This window comes from Monodon monoceros, unplaced genomic scaffold (genome assembly GCF_005190385.1).
Source record: "Monodon monoceros isolate NGI ecotype Baffin Bay Population unplaced genomic scaffold, NGI_Narwhal_1 Super_Scaffold_11, whole genome shotgun sequence".
Classification (NCBI taxonomy): domain Eukaryota; kingdom Metazoa; phylum Chordata; class Mammalia; order Artiodactyla; family Monodontidae; genus Monodon; species Monodon monoceros.
In genome coordinates, this window is record NW_021703767.1 from 89,288,806 (window position 1) to 89,309,601 (window position 20,796).

Here is a 20,796-nt window from a genome sequence, read left to right on the forward strand (position 1 = left end):
GACTGATGAGTTGGTGGTACCCTCTCAAGGTGACCAGTGCTGTGAAGTTTATTTTTAATTTTTATAATCTCATGGATTAAGAACTATTTTTGAGGTGTTTTAATCCATTGCGGTTCCTGTCTCCTTTTGACGTGACGCACGTGGCCTTCGGTTGTTTCCTTGCTTTCTTGCATGGCAAGATGTTCCAGGTTTTCTGCTTCAGCTGTGAAATTGGTCTTTCCTCCAAAGCATTCCTATTTTTATGAGAAGTGTTTATTTAGAGACTACAATGAAAGCATGGAGTGCTTTTTACTACTAGGTTGTCATTAATTGCTGCTAGGCCTTTTTGGAACAAGGAAATGCGTATTTAGTAAGAGAAATAAATCACAAATTCCTGCTTATATTTCAATTCAAATTTAAGATTACTATAGGGTTTTAAAGCTTGATTTGTGTTGTGTGAATTTTATTGAAAATACATCTGTATTATAAACACGAAAATAATTTTAATTTTTTGTATGCAGTTCCATCAGATAAGTGATTTTTATAAAAGTAAAACGACCAAACTTATTTATTATCAAGAAAAATTGTTCCTTGAGATAATGTGACACATTCATCCTCTGCCTTCTCATCCTCCCTAGCATATTGCTATATATCTTTCAGGTGTAGCCAGCTTGAGGCGTACAGACAGTACTATACCATGAAGAGAAAATGAAAAGATTTTTACTGCTTCTCTATTCGTATATATTTTTTTCCTTTCTGAAAAATTTGATTTGTAATGGATTTAATGTAATTTCTTATTTGTTTTATATATATTTATAAAAATATTCAAATTAGTAATGCTGAAGAATTACTATAATAAGACTACAGAAAGAAGTTTAAACTTTCTTTGTGATTCTTTTTTGTCCCTAGGTTATATCCTCTAGGGATATATGCAGTCAAAATACTACTTTAAAGTATGTTAGTTTTCTTTATGATTATAAATAATTTCACTGGTTTACAAAAATAAAGATTTATTTTCCAGATATTTTGCATGTAGATAATGTGGGTTGGCTGTGCCTCTGTTCTGTGTCTTCTCATTTGGGGATCCAGGCTTTCAGAGCAGGCCCCATGTAGAACATGCTCATTCATGCGGCAGAAGAAAAGAGTAAGAGCACTGGCAGATACTTTTTTTTTTTTTTTAAGATTTTTTTTAATGTGGACCACTTTTAAAGTCTTTATTGAATTTGTTACAATATTGTTTCTGTTTTGATGTTTTGGCCATGAGGCATGTGGGATCTTAGCTCCCCAGCCAGGGATCGAACCCGCACCTCCTGCATTGGAAGGCAGAGTCTTAACCACTGAACTGCCAGGGAAGTCCCTGGCAGATATTTTTAATAACCTCTTAAAGCTGTGATTGGACAGCTCATCTACTCAGTTTCCGCTGGCCAAGTTATGTCATGTAGCCAGGGTCCAAGGGTTACGGTGGGGATGAATAACTATTGCAGGAAAAGAGAAGAGTGATTAAATTCTGAACAGTAATCCATTTGACGACATAAAGTTACTTAAATTATTCCATGCATGTTGATGCTATCATAGTTAACATAATTAGTGTTGGTCTGAATTTTGTTTTAAAGGGATTTTATCTGATAGCCAAGCTAGAGAGATAACTGAAGGTGGGGGGGAAAAGGCTTTTTTGTTAGCCTTCGTTTACAGCCGCCATCTACACTTTTGGAGGGGTAAAATGATGGCATCTTTGTTTACTAATCCTGGGCTTTCTCTGCTTAATGACTGTTATAGGTTGAATTGTGTCTTCTGAAGTTCATTAGTTGAAGTGCAAACCCCCAGTACCTCAGGCTATAACCTTATTTGGAAATAGGGTCTTTACAGAGATAATTATGTTAAAATGAGGTTATTAGAGTAGGCTCTAATCCAATATGACTGTTGTCCTTATAAAAATAGGAAATTTGGACACAGACACACAGGAAAAACAGTGTGAAGAGCCACAGGGAGATATGGCAAGGTGGCTAGAGTAATACAAGGAGCCAAGGAAGCTAGGAGAGATCCTTCCTCAGCACCTTCAGAAGGAGCCCTGCCAACACCTTGATGTTTGGACTTCTGACTTCCAAAACTGTAAGGCAATAAATTTCTGCTGTACGCCACCTTATCTGTGGTACTTTGTTATGGCAGCACTAGGAAACTAGTACAGTGATGTAGTTTGACAATGCTGTCCAGTTTGGCTTGACTGTAAGGGTATTGGAAGAAATATAAGCTATACCTTTAGGTTACTATCTCAGAAGGGACTTTATTGTCAGGCTAAAGAATTTTGGACTTTGCTAAAGGTGTGCCTTAAAATAGAAGTTTGGCAGTCAAGGCTAGAAGAAACTAGCTTGAGAGTAGTTTATTCTTTTAACCTTTATAGTTTAATAATGGAGTAGTTTGCTGCTGAGGAGATGAAAGAGGAAGGATGCTCTGTTTAAAGTACCTTCAAATCTGTTGTCCTTTCAAGCTCTGAAAAGGTGCAACATAGTTGAGTTAGTTCTCTCTAAGCTGGAGTTCTTTGTTTAACTGCATACCACTAAATTTTATAGTTGATTTGTTAGGGGAGTTTTGAAACTTAAGTGTATGAGTTGAATTATGTCCCCTCAAAGATATGTTGAAGTTGTAACCCCTGGTACTTGTGAATGTGACCTTATCTGGAAATAAGATTTTTGCAGATGTAATTAAGATGAGGTCATTAGGGTGGGTCCTTTTTCCACTGTGACTGATGTTCTTATAAAAAGAGGGAAATTTGAACACGCACCTAGGAGAAGGGCATGTGGTATGTGAAGACACAGACACAGTGGGAAGATGGCCATGCAAAGATGGAGACAGGGATTGGGTTGCCACAGGTCAAGGAATGGCTGGGGCTACTACCCAAAACTGGAAGAGGCAAGGGAAGATATCAGAGTGCTTTCAGTTGGGTAAACAGGACTTCCCAAACTTTGCTCTGCCCTGTATTCACCTGGAAATCTTTTAAAAATATTGCTATCTGGCTCCCACCTCCAGAGATTGTGGTTTAATTAGTATGGGATGCTACATGGACAGCAGGCTGTTTAAAAGTTCCCCAGATGATTTAATGTGCAGCAAATTTTGAAGAACCATGGGGCTAAACCTTCTAGCTTAGTCAGATATTCTCCCAGGTCCCTCTGCGCTCGCAGTTTTGTGTTCATTTAGTTTTGATTAGCCTCTAAGTAATACACTTCCCCCTCCCCCCACCAAATTTGTTTGTGCCTTGGCCTGTCATGATTTTTTTTTTAATGTTGTATTCTATTCTGTTCTTGCCAGCTGGTTAGGCATGTGATTATATTCATCTTCATATATGATGAATTATTTATAAAGTTGTTCTAAGATGTCTATTTGTATTAAAACACCAAATACATTTAAAAATTTTTCTAAGTCATATATGTATATCTGCTTTTGAAGGTTGAATTATATTAGTGTTACATAAGTTGCAAGTAAATGAAAAAATAACTTAAATTTGTGTTGAAATAGACTTGTATTTCATGAATTATACAAGTAGTATAATTATTCAAATCATTATTGACCATTTCCTACAAGATTATATTAGGAATGATAAATTGAAGGACCTGAAAACATTCACCTTCTCGAATATTTCTTTTTGTCTTCAGGTCTCTCACTTTATATCATTTTTTTTTCACGTTGTTAGATCACAAAGTGAGTAACATCCAACATCTACAGATATATTCTGGGTTAGTAATTTCTCCATGAGAAATTAAAAACTTTTTTGTCCATATGGTAGTCTAAAAATAAAATAATATACATAACACATTTTAGATCATCTGGGTGGCCACTTTGTAACAAAGTAAGACCATTTGTGTTTATTTTAATCCTGTAGTAGACATTGTACATAAAGTACCCTGGTATTTTATTCTTTTAATTTTCTTTTTTAATTTTGGCTGAGTTGGGTCTTTGTTGCTGCACGCGGGCTTTCTCTAGTTGCGGCGAGCAGGGACTACTGTTTCGTTGCAGTGCGCAGGCTTCTCATTGCAGTGGCTTCTCTAGTTGCAGAGCACGGGCTCTAGGTGTGCGGGCTTCAGTAGTTGTGGCTCACGGGCTCTAGAGCGCAGGCGCTCAGTAGTTGTGGTGCACGGGCTTAGTTGCTCTGCGGCATGTGGGATCTTCCTGAACTCCAGGGCTTGAATGTGTGTCCCCTGTATTGGCAGGCGGATTCTTAACCACTGCGCCACCAGGGTAAGCCCAGTACCTTGGTATTGATAGGTAGTTGTTTTTTTTTTTTCATTTTATAGTTGGAAGTGCTTTCAGATGAGGACCATGCCTAGTGTTTTTATTTATATTTATATGTTAGTAACAATAAAATATACAAACCAACTCTTGGGACTAGTGTGTCACTTTGTTTTCTTATAGAAGGTACTTGGTATTACTCAAATTTGAGAAACACTGAGTTAAGGTAATATAATTTATGCATTTGTTATAAGTTCCTTGGAAAGCAGGACATCAAGCCATTATTATTCATTGACATTTTGTTACATCAGACTGTTAAGATTTGTCATCTACCTAACTTTAAGGGATGAAATGTATTTGTTGGCTGTGTTGGTTGGGGACCTAGTGTAAAAAACCTAGAGTACAACTACCGATTGAGGAGGGCAGGGGCTCAGCTGGTTTTAGATTGTAGGGGGTCAGAGGTGGGGCTCAGGGGGAAGCTGGAGGGAGTTGTCAAGGCAGAGAGTTTCATTGGTAGAGTAGTGCTAAGTACTGGAGTGCTAAGTATTAGAGTGCTCGGAAAGGAGACTAGTCTGGGGAAAGGATGATGGGAGATCCTGGGGACAGCTGTGTTTACCCAGCAATTCTGCCTGGGCCTAGGTTTCTCTACCTGGCAAAAGGGTGGTAATAGCTTATATACAATATCAAAAAGAAGGGAAACCCGATTAGCTTAGGCTTGAATTTCTTCTAATATATCCACGGCAGTTATTCATATGGTTAGGAGTAGCAAAATGAGTGTGGATTAGTTACTTGCCATTATTAAACACAGATGTGCCTCTGTTTCCTGGATCTCCACTCCCCACATCTCCTCTGCGTCTTTCTTTTGTGTCCTCACAGTGCAGAGGGGCCGGTATGGAATTTGTACCATGTATAGCCTGGAAATCTGACTATAAATAATTGCAGATTTGTTGCTCAGCTAGCTGTCTCCTTTTATTTCTCATGTAGCTAACAGATGGAGTATATGATTTAATTGATTCTGTGGTGCCAAGGCCCTGCATTATTTGTTTCCATGTATATGGTGAAGAAGGCTGCCATTGTTTGCAGTGTTGAATGTATTCTCTTTAGGAAACAAAGGCTGCAAGACAGAGACCAGCTTCATGTTTCAGTTGTTGGGGAAGGGATTGAAGCCCTTTGGAACCTACCACTTAACACAGATGTGAGGCTGGGCAGACATGCAGGGTAGTGGGAATCCACACCATTGGAGGAGAAACTGTCACGGGGGCAGTGCTCCTTTACCACAGCCTCCACACCGTTTCACTGCTTTTTGTGAAGGAATTTGATAAAAATATGGGATGCAGCCTGGAATTTGGCTGTGAAGACTATTCTGTACAATATCATTCTTTGTATTAATAGATTTCTGTATTGCAGCATTCAGGGCCTAGAACAGTGCCAGGCTTATATTAGCACTCTGTAAATGTTTGTTGAATGAAGGAGAGAGAAACTGAATTTCAGTCAAATTATTGAAATTTATACACAAGCAGGTGTATCTGGAAAGAAGTTCACTTATAGGTGTAGTCTCAGAAAATGTATAATTTTCACTCCTCCATATTTTAGTTAATAGATTCCATATGTTTTATCAAAACTAGAACTTTTACATAAAGATGTTTATGGCTTTTAAGTACCTTTTTTGTTTATTAGGTATAAATTTACAGGATACCTAATGTAATTCCAATATGAACATAACAGAAATCATACCAGTCATGATTTAGGTCATATTATAGTATGAACAATATTGTGGCATAAGAGGTCTATTTCCCCAGGGAAACTCTTGAATTCTTCCAGAAAACATTAGCACCAGTATTGCTAAGAGGGAATCAATTTTTATACTAGCAGGTCTAAAACATTTTAGACATAGTACCTCATTACATTCTTAATTTATTAATGACTCTAGAAAAATTTTCTTTAAATGGGTTATAGCCATCAATATATGCTGCATCAGAAATTAACACTGTGAAGTTTTATAGTACTAGTGCATTTAACATAACAGTAACAAGCCTATCCATAACATGTTAACACACATAATATGCCTTATGGAAAATAACTTCCAAGACAAAAAATTTCCATGAGAAGAGTGGCGTTGTTGTAAATTTTTGGAAGTCCCTGTTTAATCTCTGGTTTAATAGAAGACATCTGGGTTCTCACATCTGCTTCTGCATTCACATGTTGAGATACATTGTTACAGTGGAAATTTATGGGGAAAATGGCCTTTCAAGGATAGATAGATGTAATTTTTTTAAATCAAAATAAAAATTCATTTTTCAAATAAATTTGGATGTTCTTTGCTACTACACCAAATCTCAACAAGTGGATAGTTTCTTAAGGGTTAGGTGCAGTGCAAGTTCTGAAAGTGTATCGATGAACATTTTGTATTCTGTTATATTAAAATCCATTAGTCTCTCTTGAACTTTGAATGGATTGTTTTCCTCATGCATAACCTTATGCTAGTCATTGGGAAAATATTTGTTCACTGAGTTATACAAATCTTCCAAATGTTCATTACACAATAGAAAAAACCAGAGTCATTAACATCCCCACTGATCTCATCACAGAAATTTTGGAGTAGTATCAGGAAGCTCTCAAGCTCATGGTGGCTGATAAATTTTCCAAATCCTAATTATCTCTTAAAAGCTTAAGTTTTATTCTTGCCAACAAATATTGTTAGTTGTTTTCTTAAAAGTGACAGATTCACTTTGTTTATTTGCAAGAAAATGTCTGCCAAATTCTCAATCTGAAAAACCATACTTTGTGAGTTGTTTGAAGTAAAAATGGTGTTCCATGAAAAAAGTAGCTAGTTCAGCTTGCAATTCAGACATTTTCACAGTGCTTTTCTTTGAGACAACCATCATTTTAGTATGCAACAGAAATACTGTATGTGTACTTTTTGTTACAGAGGATATTGAAAAGGTGTATTTCAGGGTTAAGATTTTAATAAAGTGTTTTTCTTCCTTCATCAAGGAACCTCTCAGTGAAGAATTTTTGTGAGTTTTTTTTTTAAGTGCCTGGTGGTGAATAGTATAATGACTACTAATACTGTAAGGTGTTAGTGCCTTGATTCCTACTAAGGTGTGAGCAGTTTTACCAACTGTTGGTTTGTAATATCAGTGTAAACATAAATTCAATGAAAAAAGCATATTTTATATTACTGTAAAAGTAATTTTGATCTTTAGGACCCCTTAAAAAGTCTTGGGACCCCAGGGGTCTACAGACCTCATTTCTGTACTAAATAAAATAATCAAACTTTGTCATGGGCATGACAAAGATAATGAATCTGGGTTTTAGTTTTGAGCACTTGGAATAGTGTTAGCCGTTGAAGTACATGTACTATGAAACAGAAAGAAGCATCTTTTAATGAGATACTATTAAAAGGTCTGTCTTTGCAGTTATAAAGTCTATGTAACCTGACTAGGTAGAGTACTTACAAAGGATGGACACGGGAGACCCTTCTCCCCGTGTGGTTATGGAGTGATGTACTTGATTTGTTTCTCTGTTGTGTTTTTTGTCTGTCTGTTTTTTAAACAGAAAATCTTACAGGATAGTTCTACTATTTTCTCTTACCCTGTGAAATTGACCTATGAGGTTTTCATGGTGGAATCCCTTCTCAGTCCACCTTTTTCAATAAAACTTTGGAAGCCTACCTCAATTCATATATATCAGCAATTTCTACTCCATTTTCTTTTGCCTTTTGTCTTCAAGATTTACTCATAGCTGGGTTGTGTGTGTCTTGTGGGGGGTGCGTGTGTATCAGTGTGCTGAGTTTTAAACTTGGTTTTACATCATCTTCTCTTGATTTGAACAAGCATGTATTGCCCATTGGGATGAATGTGATCTCTTTACATCTTTTTCCCATACTTGGACACCTGATCTATATTAATCATACGTCTCTGCTACCAGAACAATCTTCCGCACATTTTTACTACTGCTCTCCCAAAGAATTTACCACGCATCAGTATAACCAGTCCGTGGACATTTGTTTTGATTCGCTTAGGGCTTAGTAGTCTTAGTTTTTATCTACTTAAGTCTTTTTTTCTTTTGAGGAACCAAAGAATATCTATTCCTTATTCAATAAATTTGTTTCATAAATACTGTTATGGGTAGTATTTGTTTACATCTCTATGAGTTTGTTACACGTGGTACCTTATTCTGTTTATTTTGCCTGCGATATCTCAGTTTTGAGCCAAGTATCCATTCATTCAGTTTTAGCTGCATTCCAGTCTTACAGGTCCTTATAACATTTCTGTTCCAAAGCCAGAATAGTAAGTTTTTAAACTGAGAAAATCCTGTTACCATTCTTATATTGGTTCCCATTCCCACAGACTCAGAGCTTTTCTTGCTACTGGGAGGGGACTAGGGTCTTGATTTTTATTTTCTTACCTGACTTTTCATTTCCAGACTTCTCCTTCCCGGACTGACTGGGAATGACTAATTACTGCTCAATAGTTGAAAAAGGTAGACCAGAACTATGGCCTGTCTTCTGTTTCCTTAGTGTTTTAATTTCTTGTCCTTCTTTATTCCCCTGTCAGCATACCTTGACTATAATTTATTCAATCATTTAACACATGTTTATTGAGTCCATCCTTGAATCATATAGTTTTATATTTTAAAAGGATTTTAGAAGACATCTGTGTGAACAACCACTTTTTTATATGTTTGGGAAGTTGAAATCCACACTTGTGGACTGTGAAGCAGCTCATCAGAGGCTTTTTGGGTATAAAAAGGAAGAGCTGTAGCAAATGTCAGTTGAACTTTAAAGTTGACTCATCACATAATGCATGCTAGTTTACTCTTCTCAGTCTAGAGAGAGACTCTTAAAATTGCTTAATTGGGATTCAAAGTTAGTGTTCCCTATCATCAAATCAAGGACACATGTTCTGTAAAAACAGCTCATTGTTTTGTGAAAACCACAAGGTATTGTGGGCTGAACAAAAATGGGTGATGGGTTGGAATTTGCACACAGGCCAGAGTTTGTAAACCCCTGGTATAGATCACAGTTGAATCAAATGATTGACATTAGAAGTCCCAGTTGCTAATGAAAAATCGGTTTGATATACCATTTGCCTATGCTTTTATATATTTATATATTTATAAAGTATTTATAAAGGATAGCTGGTCCTAATAAGCATTATGCATAATAAGTTCTTAAATATTTCTTAATGAGGTGGACTCATTTATTTTCCCTTTTCCTAATTCCTGGAGATGTCCATCTGAGGTCTGACAGTTTTAAAAATCCTCTCATGCACTTGTAAGCCTATTAAAAAATGCTTTATTAAAAATCACTGTGTGATCTGGTACTCTCTTAGCCTGCAAGATTTACATGTAATACTCTGTGTACTTGTACTGACTCAAATCATTGAAGTTTAAAAGTGAAAGAGACTACTGTCTGCTTCACTTTCCTCATTTTCTAGATGAGGAAACAGGCCCAGAAGATTTGTCTAAAATCATACAGGATACCTGAGATCTTATTTATCTCTCATGTTATCTTTAATTTACACGAGAGCTCTGGATTCCAATGGAAAAGGAAAGGAAAAGCAATGTAGAAGTTTATCCCTTCTCGGTTATGCTTTAAATTCTTAAGATTCACCAACTTTGTTGACCATTAATCTGATAACAAAACAAACAAAGCAACAACAACCAAAAGAAAAAATTCTAACAGCACAAAAATTGCCTAGAACTACAGCCATACTTCAGAGATACTGCAGGTTCGGTCAGACCACTATAATAAAACGAGTCCCATGAATTTTTTGGTTTCCCAGTGCATATAAAATTTACCTTTATACAATACCTTAGTCCATTAAGTGTGTGATAATAGCATTATGTTTTGACAGATATATACCTTAATTTAAAAAGTATTGCTAATAAATACCATCATTTTGACAATGCAGGGTTGCCACAGACCTTCAGTTTGTAAAAAACAAAACAAAACAAAAAACTTCAGGACAATAAAACGAGGTATGCCTGTGTTAAAAAAAATAAGAAATCAACGTTTATGTAAAATATACATATTGCCAGGTACACTCTTAGTAAAATTATCTGAAAGATGCTCATGTGCCCAAATTGGAAGGTAAAAGTCAGTGCTAGTGCTTGCTAGTTTCCCTTCACAAACTATCTTGTCTACCTATTTTTTTTTTAATTGTATTTGTTTCTCTTGGGTGGGGGTGGGTACTATAGACTTTTTCACTAGGACATTATATTCTAATTATTAAAGATACCCTTAAAAAACTTACATAAAAAATGAGATACAGAACTAATTATTTTAAAAGGATATTTTCTCTTTTTTAATAGTATGAGTAAAAATTATCTCATAAGATTGGGTCTTTAAAAATAATAGTTTAAATTCAGCATTTATCCTAATGTCAAGAGTGGTAGAATTTTTGTTTGTTTTAAGGAAATGCACTGCTGTGCTTCTCTTTGGACTTAATGTTACAGGCATCCATGAAAAGACATCCTTAAAATGTCTGACAAATAAACCATGGTTGTAGTCCAGGGCTAATGCTCTATGAAATGTATGTCTGCTGTTGTCATTAATGCTTTAAGAAATCAGTCAAATGATTTGGTTTTATTGTACTGGGTTTTATATTTTGTTTTAAATTTGGTTAGTATTAAAATACGCTGAAATACATATTTCAATTAGAGCTTAATGTTTTTTTCTTGAGATTATGTGTTTCTAAATCCTGATTTGTTGCATTTTATGATTTACAAAAGTAAGTTTTGTAAACATGATTTCATTTAGTCTAATACAATTTTGTGAAATCTTAATTTAACATTGCAAAAGTTCAGAATGTACCTTATACACATTTTAAGCTGTATTGCGAAAGACTTCAGAACTAAGTCTCAGAATACACCTTCCTTTGTTGTACCATATTTTATGTACACAAAAGTGTTATTACCTAACATTAGTAGGATTTTAATTACTGTTTTTAATGTAGTGGGGAATTAAGCATAATGCAGTTTTTTTGTGCTGTTCATGAGAGTGTTGCATGGGGAGTGGGTGGAGGAGACAAGCGGGTACTGTGGGGAAGAGGATTATGAAGTGTTAATGCATCCTGTTAATCTCGTCATCTTTGACAATTACAGGGCAGGATAGGTTCCTAAAGACAGAGGCAAATTTTCAGAAAGGCAGAGCCTAGCAATCATGAACTTAACATTGGTAATTTTAAAGTTCTCCAGTGAATGATCAGAGTTTTACAGAATTTGTGATGATAGATATGTATCAGTTTACTAGGGCTACCATAACACAATACCCCAGACTGGGTGGCTTATAAAACAACAGAATTTTATTTCCTCGCAGTTCTGGAAGCTGGGCATCCAAGATCAAGGTGCCGGCAGGTTTGGTGTCTCCTGAAGCCTCTCCTTGACTTGCAGGCGGCCGCCTTCTCCTTGCCTCCTCACAGGGCCTTTCCTCGGTGCACATGCATTCCTCGTGTCTCTTCCTCCTCTTAAAAGGACAACAGTCACGTTGAGTTATATTCACATTATTAAAGGTTTACCCTAATGGCTTCATTTTAACATAATCACCTCTTAAAAGACCCCATCTCCAAATAAAGTCATATTCTAAGATACTGGAGGTTGGCCTTCAACGTATGAATTCTAGAGGGGTACAGTTCAGCTGTGAGATGGTAATAACCACCAATAACTTAGCTAATGGATAAATTGATTTAATTTCTTTCCTCTATTTCATTTCCCTTCCATACACTTTGTTTTGTTGTTGTTGTTAGTTGTCCTAGTTTGGTATTTTTGCAGTGTGTCATGGTTTTAACAAGAGAATTTGACAATTTCCTATGATGACCCATGGAGATAGCGTGGCAGTGGATGAACTGTTACTTTACTTCACAGGCAGATTGAGAATTTATATACAACAAATTTTGATACATGATTCTTTGTGAGTTTAGAAGCTGTTATTTAGCAGGGTATTAGAAGCAGTTTGTTTGTGACTATAGTGGTGGCTGACCATTTAGGACTGCCAGTCATATCAAGGTCCATGTAAGCTGTGTAGTGATAACCTGTGCCGTACATATATCCTTGGCAACATATGTCATGGCTTGGAATTAGCAACTTCCTAGGACCTCCTAGTGCTAAGAATTTTGATTCTTTTTATAGTTACTACATTCTTTTACATTATACATTGCATACTTTTTTTTTCTTCTCTGAGGAGAGTCAGTATAGTATTTGAGTAACATTTCTGAATGCCCAGATCTGTATATAGACGTGTAATTCTCATGTGTCGGTGCTATTGCGTTAAAATGAGGAATATAACACTGAAGAGGAAATTACATAATGTGTATGTGACCTAGCCCCATACATAGCATGTAGCAGCTACTCAATAAATGCAAATAGTCTCCTGTTTCATTTTCCTTATCAAATTAATGAGAAGCAGTGTACACACAGATGGGAGCAAAGGCAACTTGGTGTGCTGCAGACATTTTGAATTAAAAGGAAAATTAGTTCTTTTAACACTGTGCCTATTACAGAAACCTGTAAGCCACCCACATTTTACATCCTTCACCTGTCTGCACCCCCGGCCTCAGGGTGTATGCTTTCATAATTTTCTGTATTTTTTCTTATCTAAGTTGGAGTTAATTGTTCTCTATCTTCCCAGCAAGAGCTGGTCCTGGCATTGGGTAGCCATGTCTCTAGCACCTGTCATAGTGCCTTACACATTGGAAGTGCTCATCCAGTTTTAAACGAGTGAATAAAATAAATCTGTCAGAAAAGTAGTGCTTTAGTGCATTTTCCCCCCATAGGCTTTGTTAATTCATCACCATTGTAGTGTTTACTTTTCACTTGTCATTGCCCCATCCTCACAAATGTGTCTAGTCAGCATTTGTTTGGGTTGGTTTGTCACCCCAAAGTAATACAGGTAACTGGAAGTTTGACCTTCCTGTATGAAGGGAACAGAACCAGAGGTACCGCTTTCCATGAGCAGTGAATTGTAGTATTATACTCTGGAGCATTTCTGCTGGGATGTCCTGTTTTACCTCTAGTTTAACACATATAAAGTGTGACTCCCCAGAGGCCTGTGCTCTCTAGGCAGCCCATTTCTATAGTAAGTCTTTTCACTTTCTACTCTGGAAGCAACTGAGAATTTTTGGATTCCCACCCCCCTCTCCACTCCTTATCTCTCCAAATAACTTTCTTGTTTTAAAACATTTCTTGGGTTGTCTGCTCTCTTTAGGTTGCAACTGACAAATCTTCACTGGATTATACAGTAAAATTCATTTTTGACTTCTTCAAAATACTGTGGTAAATTAACTTCAGATAGTATTTGATCCAGTTGCACAATAGATATTTAATGTCATCAAGGACACAGTTTCTCTTGTCTCTGCTCTGCCCTCCTTCTCTTTCTCTCTGATAGCTCTGTTCTAACCTCAGTGATGCACATTCATCCCAGGCTTCACAGAGTGCCCTTGTTGCCTGCCCACTCCTGTGAAAGGAGGAGGTTGACTTTCATAGAAACCAGCACACGTCTTCTAATGTTTCACTTACTGGGAGTGATTGAGTTGGGACACGTGGGGTATGGTGTGAGTCTGTGGAGGAGGAATGTCAGCCCTAAACCAAAGATACGATTTGCTGGTTGGCTTAAGCAAATAAATGCCTTCCTTTGGACCAGGAGGTCCATCCCGTTTACACCACAGGGCTGAGAATGGAATAGGTCTCCAAATGGAAGGCAGTAGTAGTAAAGTAGTACTGTCTTTCACAGATAGTGCCAGTGAATGCCACAAGAGGCAAGCCACAGTTTTCTTCATCTTGTGAATTATGGTCACCCCATGTCTCAGCTGCTGAGTTCCAGAGAAGCCTGAGTCATTCTTTCTGCTAGATGGACTCCCAACATATCAGTCACCTTGGGCCCCTGTGGGTCATTAATGTTTATTTGGAAGGGTATCCCAACATGTCCAGGGTTACATTGTTTGATAATTATTTGTCAATATTAAAACAACTGTTATTTTAACATCAGAGTTCTTTTAGCAGCTTTTAATATTGTTGCTCTTTTTTTCAGCTATTAAACAGCTGTGGCCAGTAGTTGTAGATACTGTATTTAAAGATACAGTTTCTCTTTTGTCACCAATCTTGATAATATTGAGTATTATTTTTAACTGTTTGCTAATGTTATGGCCAACATGTTTTTGTTGTTGCTGTTGTTGTTTATTATTGGTTAAGTTGAACATTTTCCTAATGTTTCAGCTTGAGGGGTCCTGAATTGGTTGTCTTTTGAGTGGATCTAATTTGTTGGTATTCATTAAGAATCACAATAGCTATTTAGCTATTCCCTTTGTCCGGTAATTTACTTGTAGGGACTTTTCCTGATCTAGAGGACTATTCATAAATGTACACCTACCAAAAAGAAATGGAAGAAAAAACAACTTTAAGCATAAATAGTCTTATAGGAGTCTTAGAATAATGAAAATTTAGAATCATCTAAATGTTGAACAAAGCGAAAGTGAAACTAATGTGTCTGTTATGGGATACTATGCCACCACTGTACATTTTGGACTAAATTATTTTTGTAAGATAAAGAAATTTTGATCGTGCATTTGATTTTGGATAATGCAAAGGTTTTCAGACCTCTAAATAGTGTGTTGTAAGCAGGAGATTTAAGAATATCTTTATTATTTTTTTTTTCTCTCTGTCCATAAGTTTTACTGTTTTTTCAATCTTGTAAATTTATAATAATGTGATTTAGGATAATAGTTGGGCCCTGGTATGCTCCAGAAATGGTATCAGAAAAGAATATGGTATCTGTCCTATTTGAGGCCAAAGGCAGAAATGTGCTAGATGTGTAGAGGAACAAATGAGGAGATGGTTAATACTTGGAGCAGTTATTATCCAGTTTGTGAATGCTGAACTCAGTTTTGTGGTGCTGAAAATGCCGTACATATTCAGTTGAAGGAATCGTAGCTGAATTGCATCAGCAGTCCTGTTTTTGTAATATTTGCTAGATTGTTGTCTATAAAGTCTTGAAGTAGAATATTTCGTACTAAACATTTAAAATATTAAGTGTGCTTTTAAATATAAACACTTGGCTAAATATTGGTTAAGATTGTAATTTTTGGTTTTACTTCTGGCTACTTTAATATAGCTGTGGGTCTTGAATTAAGTAATTGCCTGTAACTGATGGAAGTTTTGAATAAAAGCTTTTATGATTTTACAAGCTGTTTCTGAGACTTAGGAAAGTACAAAGGTATTTAATTTTTTTTTTTTTTTTTTTTTTAGAACTCAGTCATTTACTATTTAAGGATGAATAGGTATGATCCAGCAGAATATACAAATAAAATGCTTTGTGATTTTAGGACGTGTTGGTTTATTTTGGGTATCTTGTTTAAGAGTCCATCAGCTCCTTGAGGGCAGGACTTATTTTACACATAGTAACCTCTACCAGGCGTGACATTGAGGGCTGGACCTCTTTGGTATAGGGTAAAGATTGGATGAGTGTCTCACTGTTGTTCTGTGACCTTGTTTAAGGGTAGTTGTTCTGAAAGATACCACGATGGAGGAAGTACAGTGGTAAGGTTTTTATGTGCACCCTGAAAATCGGTGATAGCTGGTATGAGTATCTGGTCTTCACCTGGGGCAGATGAAGACGACATCATATTATAGATGTATAAACAAATCAAGATGGACCAGTTCTGCAAAGCTATGGTGAGTCCATTAATGAAAGTGGTGGCATTTTCTTTAGTTTTGCTCTCTGGCATACAGGTTTTTTAAGGTGTTTTGAAAGTGAATACTGAAGTTTTCAAGCAGGGAATGTCTTAATGTTTGTTTGTTTGTTTAGTGGAGTATAATTGCTTTACAGGGTTGTGTTAGTTTCTGAAATGTTGTCTAATTTCCTGTTCTTTTCAGGTGACCTTTTGATGTTAGAATTTAAACAGACCAGTTTCATACGAAAGCATATTCTAGAATTAAATGTCTTTGAAAGTGGATAAACTCAGGTCTTTACAGAGTCTATGTAATTTTATTGCTACTGTGACTGAAACTTTTAATGCAGGATTACATTGACTTTGCTGGGTTTTTTTTTTTTTTTTTCTTTTCAAGGACACATTTGTTTGTATGTTTCTCTTCACTGAAAAAGTGTCAATTCTGCACGGCTTGGGACAACTTTATTACGTCTATCTATTCCTAGCTCTTAGCACAGTGCTTTTGTCCATCCTAGGGATATACTTGATATAAGGGAAAACAATAATGTTCTTTCTCTCCAGGAATATAAGAGCTAGCTGAAGTAGGACTAGAGCTAGAATAACCCTTTTGATATTTGAACAATTTACCCTTTTCCCTTTAAAAAAAAATTTGGTTCTGTAACTTTTGGTTACAGAAACTAATTTGGTACCATGATCAATGTAATAAACCCATTCATAGCAATTTGAACAGATAAGAACTTTCCTGTTCTTCATGTTTAGTGTTTCTTGTTGACTTTAAAAAATATACCACCAATAATATGTATTTATTATGGGAATTTTTGTAGATAATAATCTATATCATTTTGACTTGTGTTTTTCTTTGCCCTGGAATATATTAGGTGATGCAGAAGCACCCATGATCACTGCTTTAAGTTGGGACATTTTGGTGACCTTTGCTTACTGGAACCAGGCCTTGTTGAAAATTTTTACATAGGCACTTCAGTGCCATTATTCGTTGTTTGAATATTGGACTGAATGATGTATTAGAGAAAAAGAATACTTACTCTGTTTTCTTTACCAGTCTTTTACTAGAATTCCACTTAACCAATCTCATTTTGGGAAATCCTCTTCATCAAGCAGTGACTCATTGTTCCCCTGACAAACAGATACCTATGATTGGTCAAGTTGTGATTTAATTTCTTATAATGATAAAATGGGTGGTGTGGTTTTATTTTTTAAATCATTCAGTCAACAGGCTTTCAAAATTGACTATTGAGTACCTACTACGTGTGCCGAGCACATTATTACACATTACTGTGGGTCAGGATAGAATTGAGCAAGATGTCCTCCAGAGCACAGATCATCTGTTGTGCCACAGGGACATCTAGACAAGGAGCCTTGAGCCACAATTATAGGAGTATTTACCTTTATCGTTCTGTTAAGTGTGATGCATATGTGTATCACATTCAGGTGATTAATTATAGTATTTGAGTTAAATCGGGGCGGGGGTGAGGTGCATTTTTCTTCACATGAAGGTGGTCATTACTTTTCCTCCATGGTTTCTCATCAGTAAATGAAGTACTACTCATCCAGATGTCCTAAAAGATTCTTCCCTTTTCCTGAACTCTGTGTCCAGTCAATCACCCTTCAGTCTGCTTCCTAAATATCTTTGGAATCCTAGTATTTCTCTTCAGCTCTAATGCCACAGTCCAGGTTTTTAGGTTACTCCAGCACCCTCCTAACTTGGCTACGTTTCCTTCTGGTCTGTTCTTCGTATTAGAATTCTGGATGATCTTTTTAAAATGTAAATGTGGTCATTCCCCCTCCCTGCTTAAAACCTTTTAGGGCATTGATTTTCTCTTAAGTGATGGTTTCAAGGCCCCTCTCAAGCCTTGCTTCATGTTTTCTTTCTTTTTCTTCCCCCAGCCCTTCCACCGACTGTTGCTGCTCACTGGATTGCTTCTGTTCCTTGCCTTCCTCCCCAAATATTCATGTTCTCATTCTCCTCCCATCTGTCCTTCAGGTCTGCTGTTAGGCTCTGAACAGGAAAAGTTTGCTGACCTTTTCTTTAAATCCCTTCTGTGACATGAGAACGGATAAATATAATTAGGACATATTTAAGTTATGTCTCAGTTTCCTTCTTTCCCTCCTTCTGAGAATATCATTTGAGTTTTCAGAACTGTACTCTAGTACTGGAGATGTATTTCCAGACTACTAAGCTTGGTTAGGGCTTCCTCTGTGTATTTCCAAGGGGGAGTTGTTATTACCTCCTTGTTTGTCTTTCTTTTTTTCTGAGATAAGCTCGATGAGTGTTTAGTCACCAGGTTTTCCATAATTTACAGCAGTAGCAGTTCCTGTCACATAGTAGCCTGCTCAAGTGCTTATTAATTTGTGATTTTTAAATATACTCTTAACCCTGCATCGTAAGAGGTTCATGATGCGGCAGAACAATCAGCATAGGCCAATGATTAGTTACCCTTTTATACTGAATAGATGTCAATATATCCTTTTTTTAAACAAGGGCCCAAGAAGCTATAGTCTGTGGGCCAAATCTGGCCCACTAACCTTTTATAAGGACCACAAACTAAAAAAGGTTTTTAAATTTTTTAAGTGCTGAAAAAGAAATCAAAAGAAAAATATTTTATGACACAACAGTGTCACATGAAGTTCAAATTTTACTGTTGCTAAATTAAGTTTTATTGGAACATGGTTTCTGCTTTTGCACTACAACTGCAGATTGAGTAGTTGTAACAGTGACTATATGACTGCCAAAGCCTAACGTATTTACTGTTGGGCTCTGTACAGGAAAAGTTTGCTGACCTTTTCTTTAAATCCCTTCTGTGACATGAGAACGGATAAATATAATTAGGACATATTTAAGTTATGTCTCAGTTTCCTTCTTTCCCTCCTTCTGAGAATATCATTTGAGTTTTCAGAACTGTACTCTAACCTCTCTGCCTTATGCATTCCTAGAGCTTTTTGAAACTTGAACATTGCAGATTAGATGTTGAGAAGTTAGAGACTTCACATTCTACTGAATTACGTAGACAAAACCAGCATGGATGGCTCATCCCTCTTCCAGTAGTCTAAAATCAGTCTTTTCCTAAATAATATTCTGATTCTTAAAATATACTGTTTTTTTACAGTTAAGGAGAAAAAAGGAATGACTTTTTGTGCTATTTGATATAATCATTAAAATATGATGCCAAAGGCCCTTTTGTAAATTTTGAATCATTTTTACCAATGTGTTGCAGAAAAAGAGACCCAGCCGTGTTTTGGTTGTATAATCTATTACTGATTATTGGAAGTAACTGTATTTGTTAGGGTTTATTAATAGGCAATATCTAACCTTCATTTTACATTATTTAATAAAATCAAATGGTTTTTACAACATTGTTTACATTTTGTTTAAAATATTTTATTGAGAAAATACTTAATTAACTTTGTTTTATTTTTAGGGTTATATCCTGTGTTGTGACCTCATGGTTTAAGTGGGAATAAAGATGAGTATAAGCAGTGATGAGGTCAACTTCTTGGTATATAGATACTTGCAAGAGTCAGGTGAGTACTTTCATAAAGTAAATAGGCCTCAAATTATTTTAATATTCTCAAAATAACTTTTTATGCATTTGAAATTTGTACCAGTCCAAACTGTTGAACTTTGTATGTTTCCTTAATGTCTGGACTGCCATTTTAAAGCTATGTGTTACTGCATGGTTTAACTCTCTGACTCTTTCAAATATGTTGGAATCATCTCAGGCAAATATTTGTAACAAGTGGTTTGGCTTTCACTGTTCAAAGACCATTTTTGTAATTTGTAATGAAGTGAGATTATTGCACACGGTTGGTAGGAACATACAAATTCTCAGATACCATCAATTTGATAATGTATCTTCAGAATCCTCAGCTTAATGTTACTGGTCCTGATTGCAGTTAGCATTTCAAAAGGTAAATTAGCCATATTTTTTCGTAATGCTTTCATAAATGTCATCCCAATTGATTAAATGTGTCTTTGACCTGAATTTTACTAATGTATTTCATTGGGGGGTGATTAGTAAATATAAATCATTGAAAGTCATTTGTAATCAGTATTAGGTCAGTGATCTCCCAGTTTTCCAGATAGATGAAAAGGTGTTGTCATAAAACAGAAGGAAAACTACAAGGGAAGATGTGGGATGGATTAGGGGGAAAAAATGTAAAAGTAGAAGAGGGAAAAACTTGGGTTGGATGGGACATAGGATGGTGGAAAAGATGGACTGCAGTGGTAAGTTAGGTTGTTAACATGAGATTGAATCATTTGGTGGTTGAAAAAATGCTGGAGAGGTTGAATTTTAGAAATTATAGTTTAAAGTTATTGAGATGTTTAGTAAGGTACGGTTTGGTATAAAAAGATAATTTTGGTAGTCACTTTTGAGAGGGGATGGAAGGAATAGAGTAGAATGTTGAGCCTTCAATTTTGGTTTGAAACTCTAGTTATTTTTCTTATAGGGCTTAGTTAGTTGTTCTTTCTTAGGCAACGAATGTAAACAAGGCCTTAGATCTTAGATTCTGCTTGTTGAGATGTTTCCAGCTGCACTCCAGTTCTGAGCTTTTCTCTTGGGCATGGGATTTTCTATTCCCAAGCACCATCACTTCTCCTCTCTGGCTTGGAACAGCTGAGAAAATTATGTCCAGCAATGGCAGGGAGGGAAGAAGGGAGAAGAAAGTAAAGTAACCAAGAATGCAGAGTAACTTGTTATGAAGCTTTGAAATTAATAGATCTTGTTTTGTTTTGTTTTATTTTCAATTGGTATACTGGTATTGAAGGCATATCCAAGGAGGACATCTATAGAATATTTTGCATAAGATATAATGATTAATAAAGTGGAAAAGGTAGTGATTTAATGACTGTTACATATGTAACATGTATGCTCATGTTTGGATATTGTTATATAGTACTTTGGACCATTTG

General features: G+C 36.1%; 1 protein-coding gene across 4 annotated transcripts in view; it reads left to right on the forward strand.

The window, feature by feature from the left end:
* TBL1XR1 (transducin beta like 1 X-linked receptor 1) overlaps positions 1-20,796 on the forward strand; it is a 191,568-nt gene that overhangs the window by 128,014 nt on the left and 42,758 nt on the right. For 2 of the 4 annotated variants that reach the window (XM_029214588.1, XM_029214589.1), the window contains exon 3: positions 19,304-19,406. The exons of the other annotated variants lie outside the window; for them this stretch is intronic. In XM_029214588.1, coding sequence (XP_029070421.1) covers positions 19,349-19,406 — 58 coding nt within the window. In that variant the 5' untranslated portion in view covers positions 19,304-19,348. The remainder of the gene's footprint in view (positions 1-19,303; positions 19,407-20,796) is intronic. 4 annotated transcript variants of the gene reach the window in all.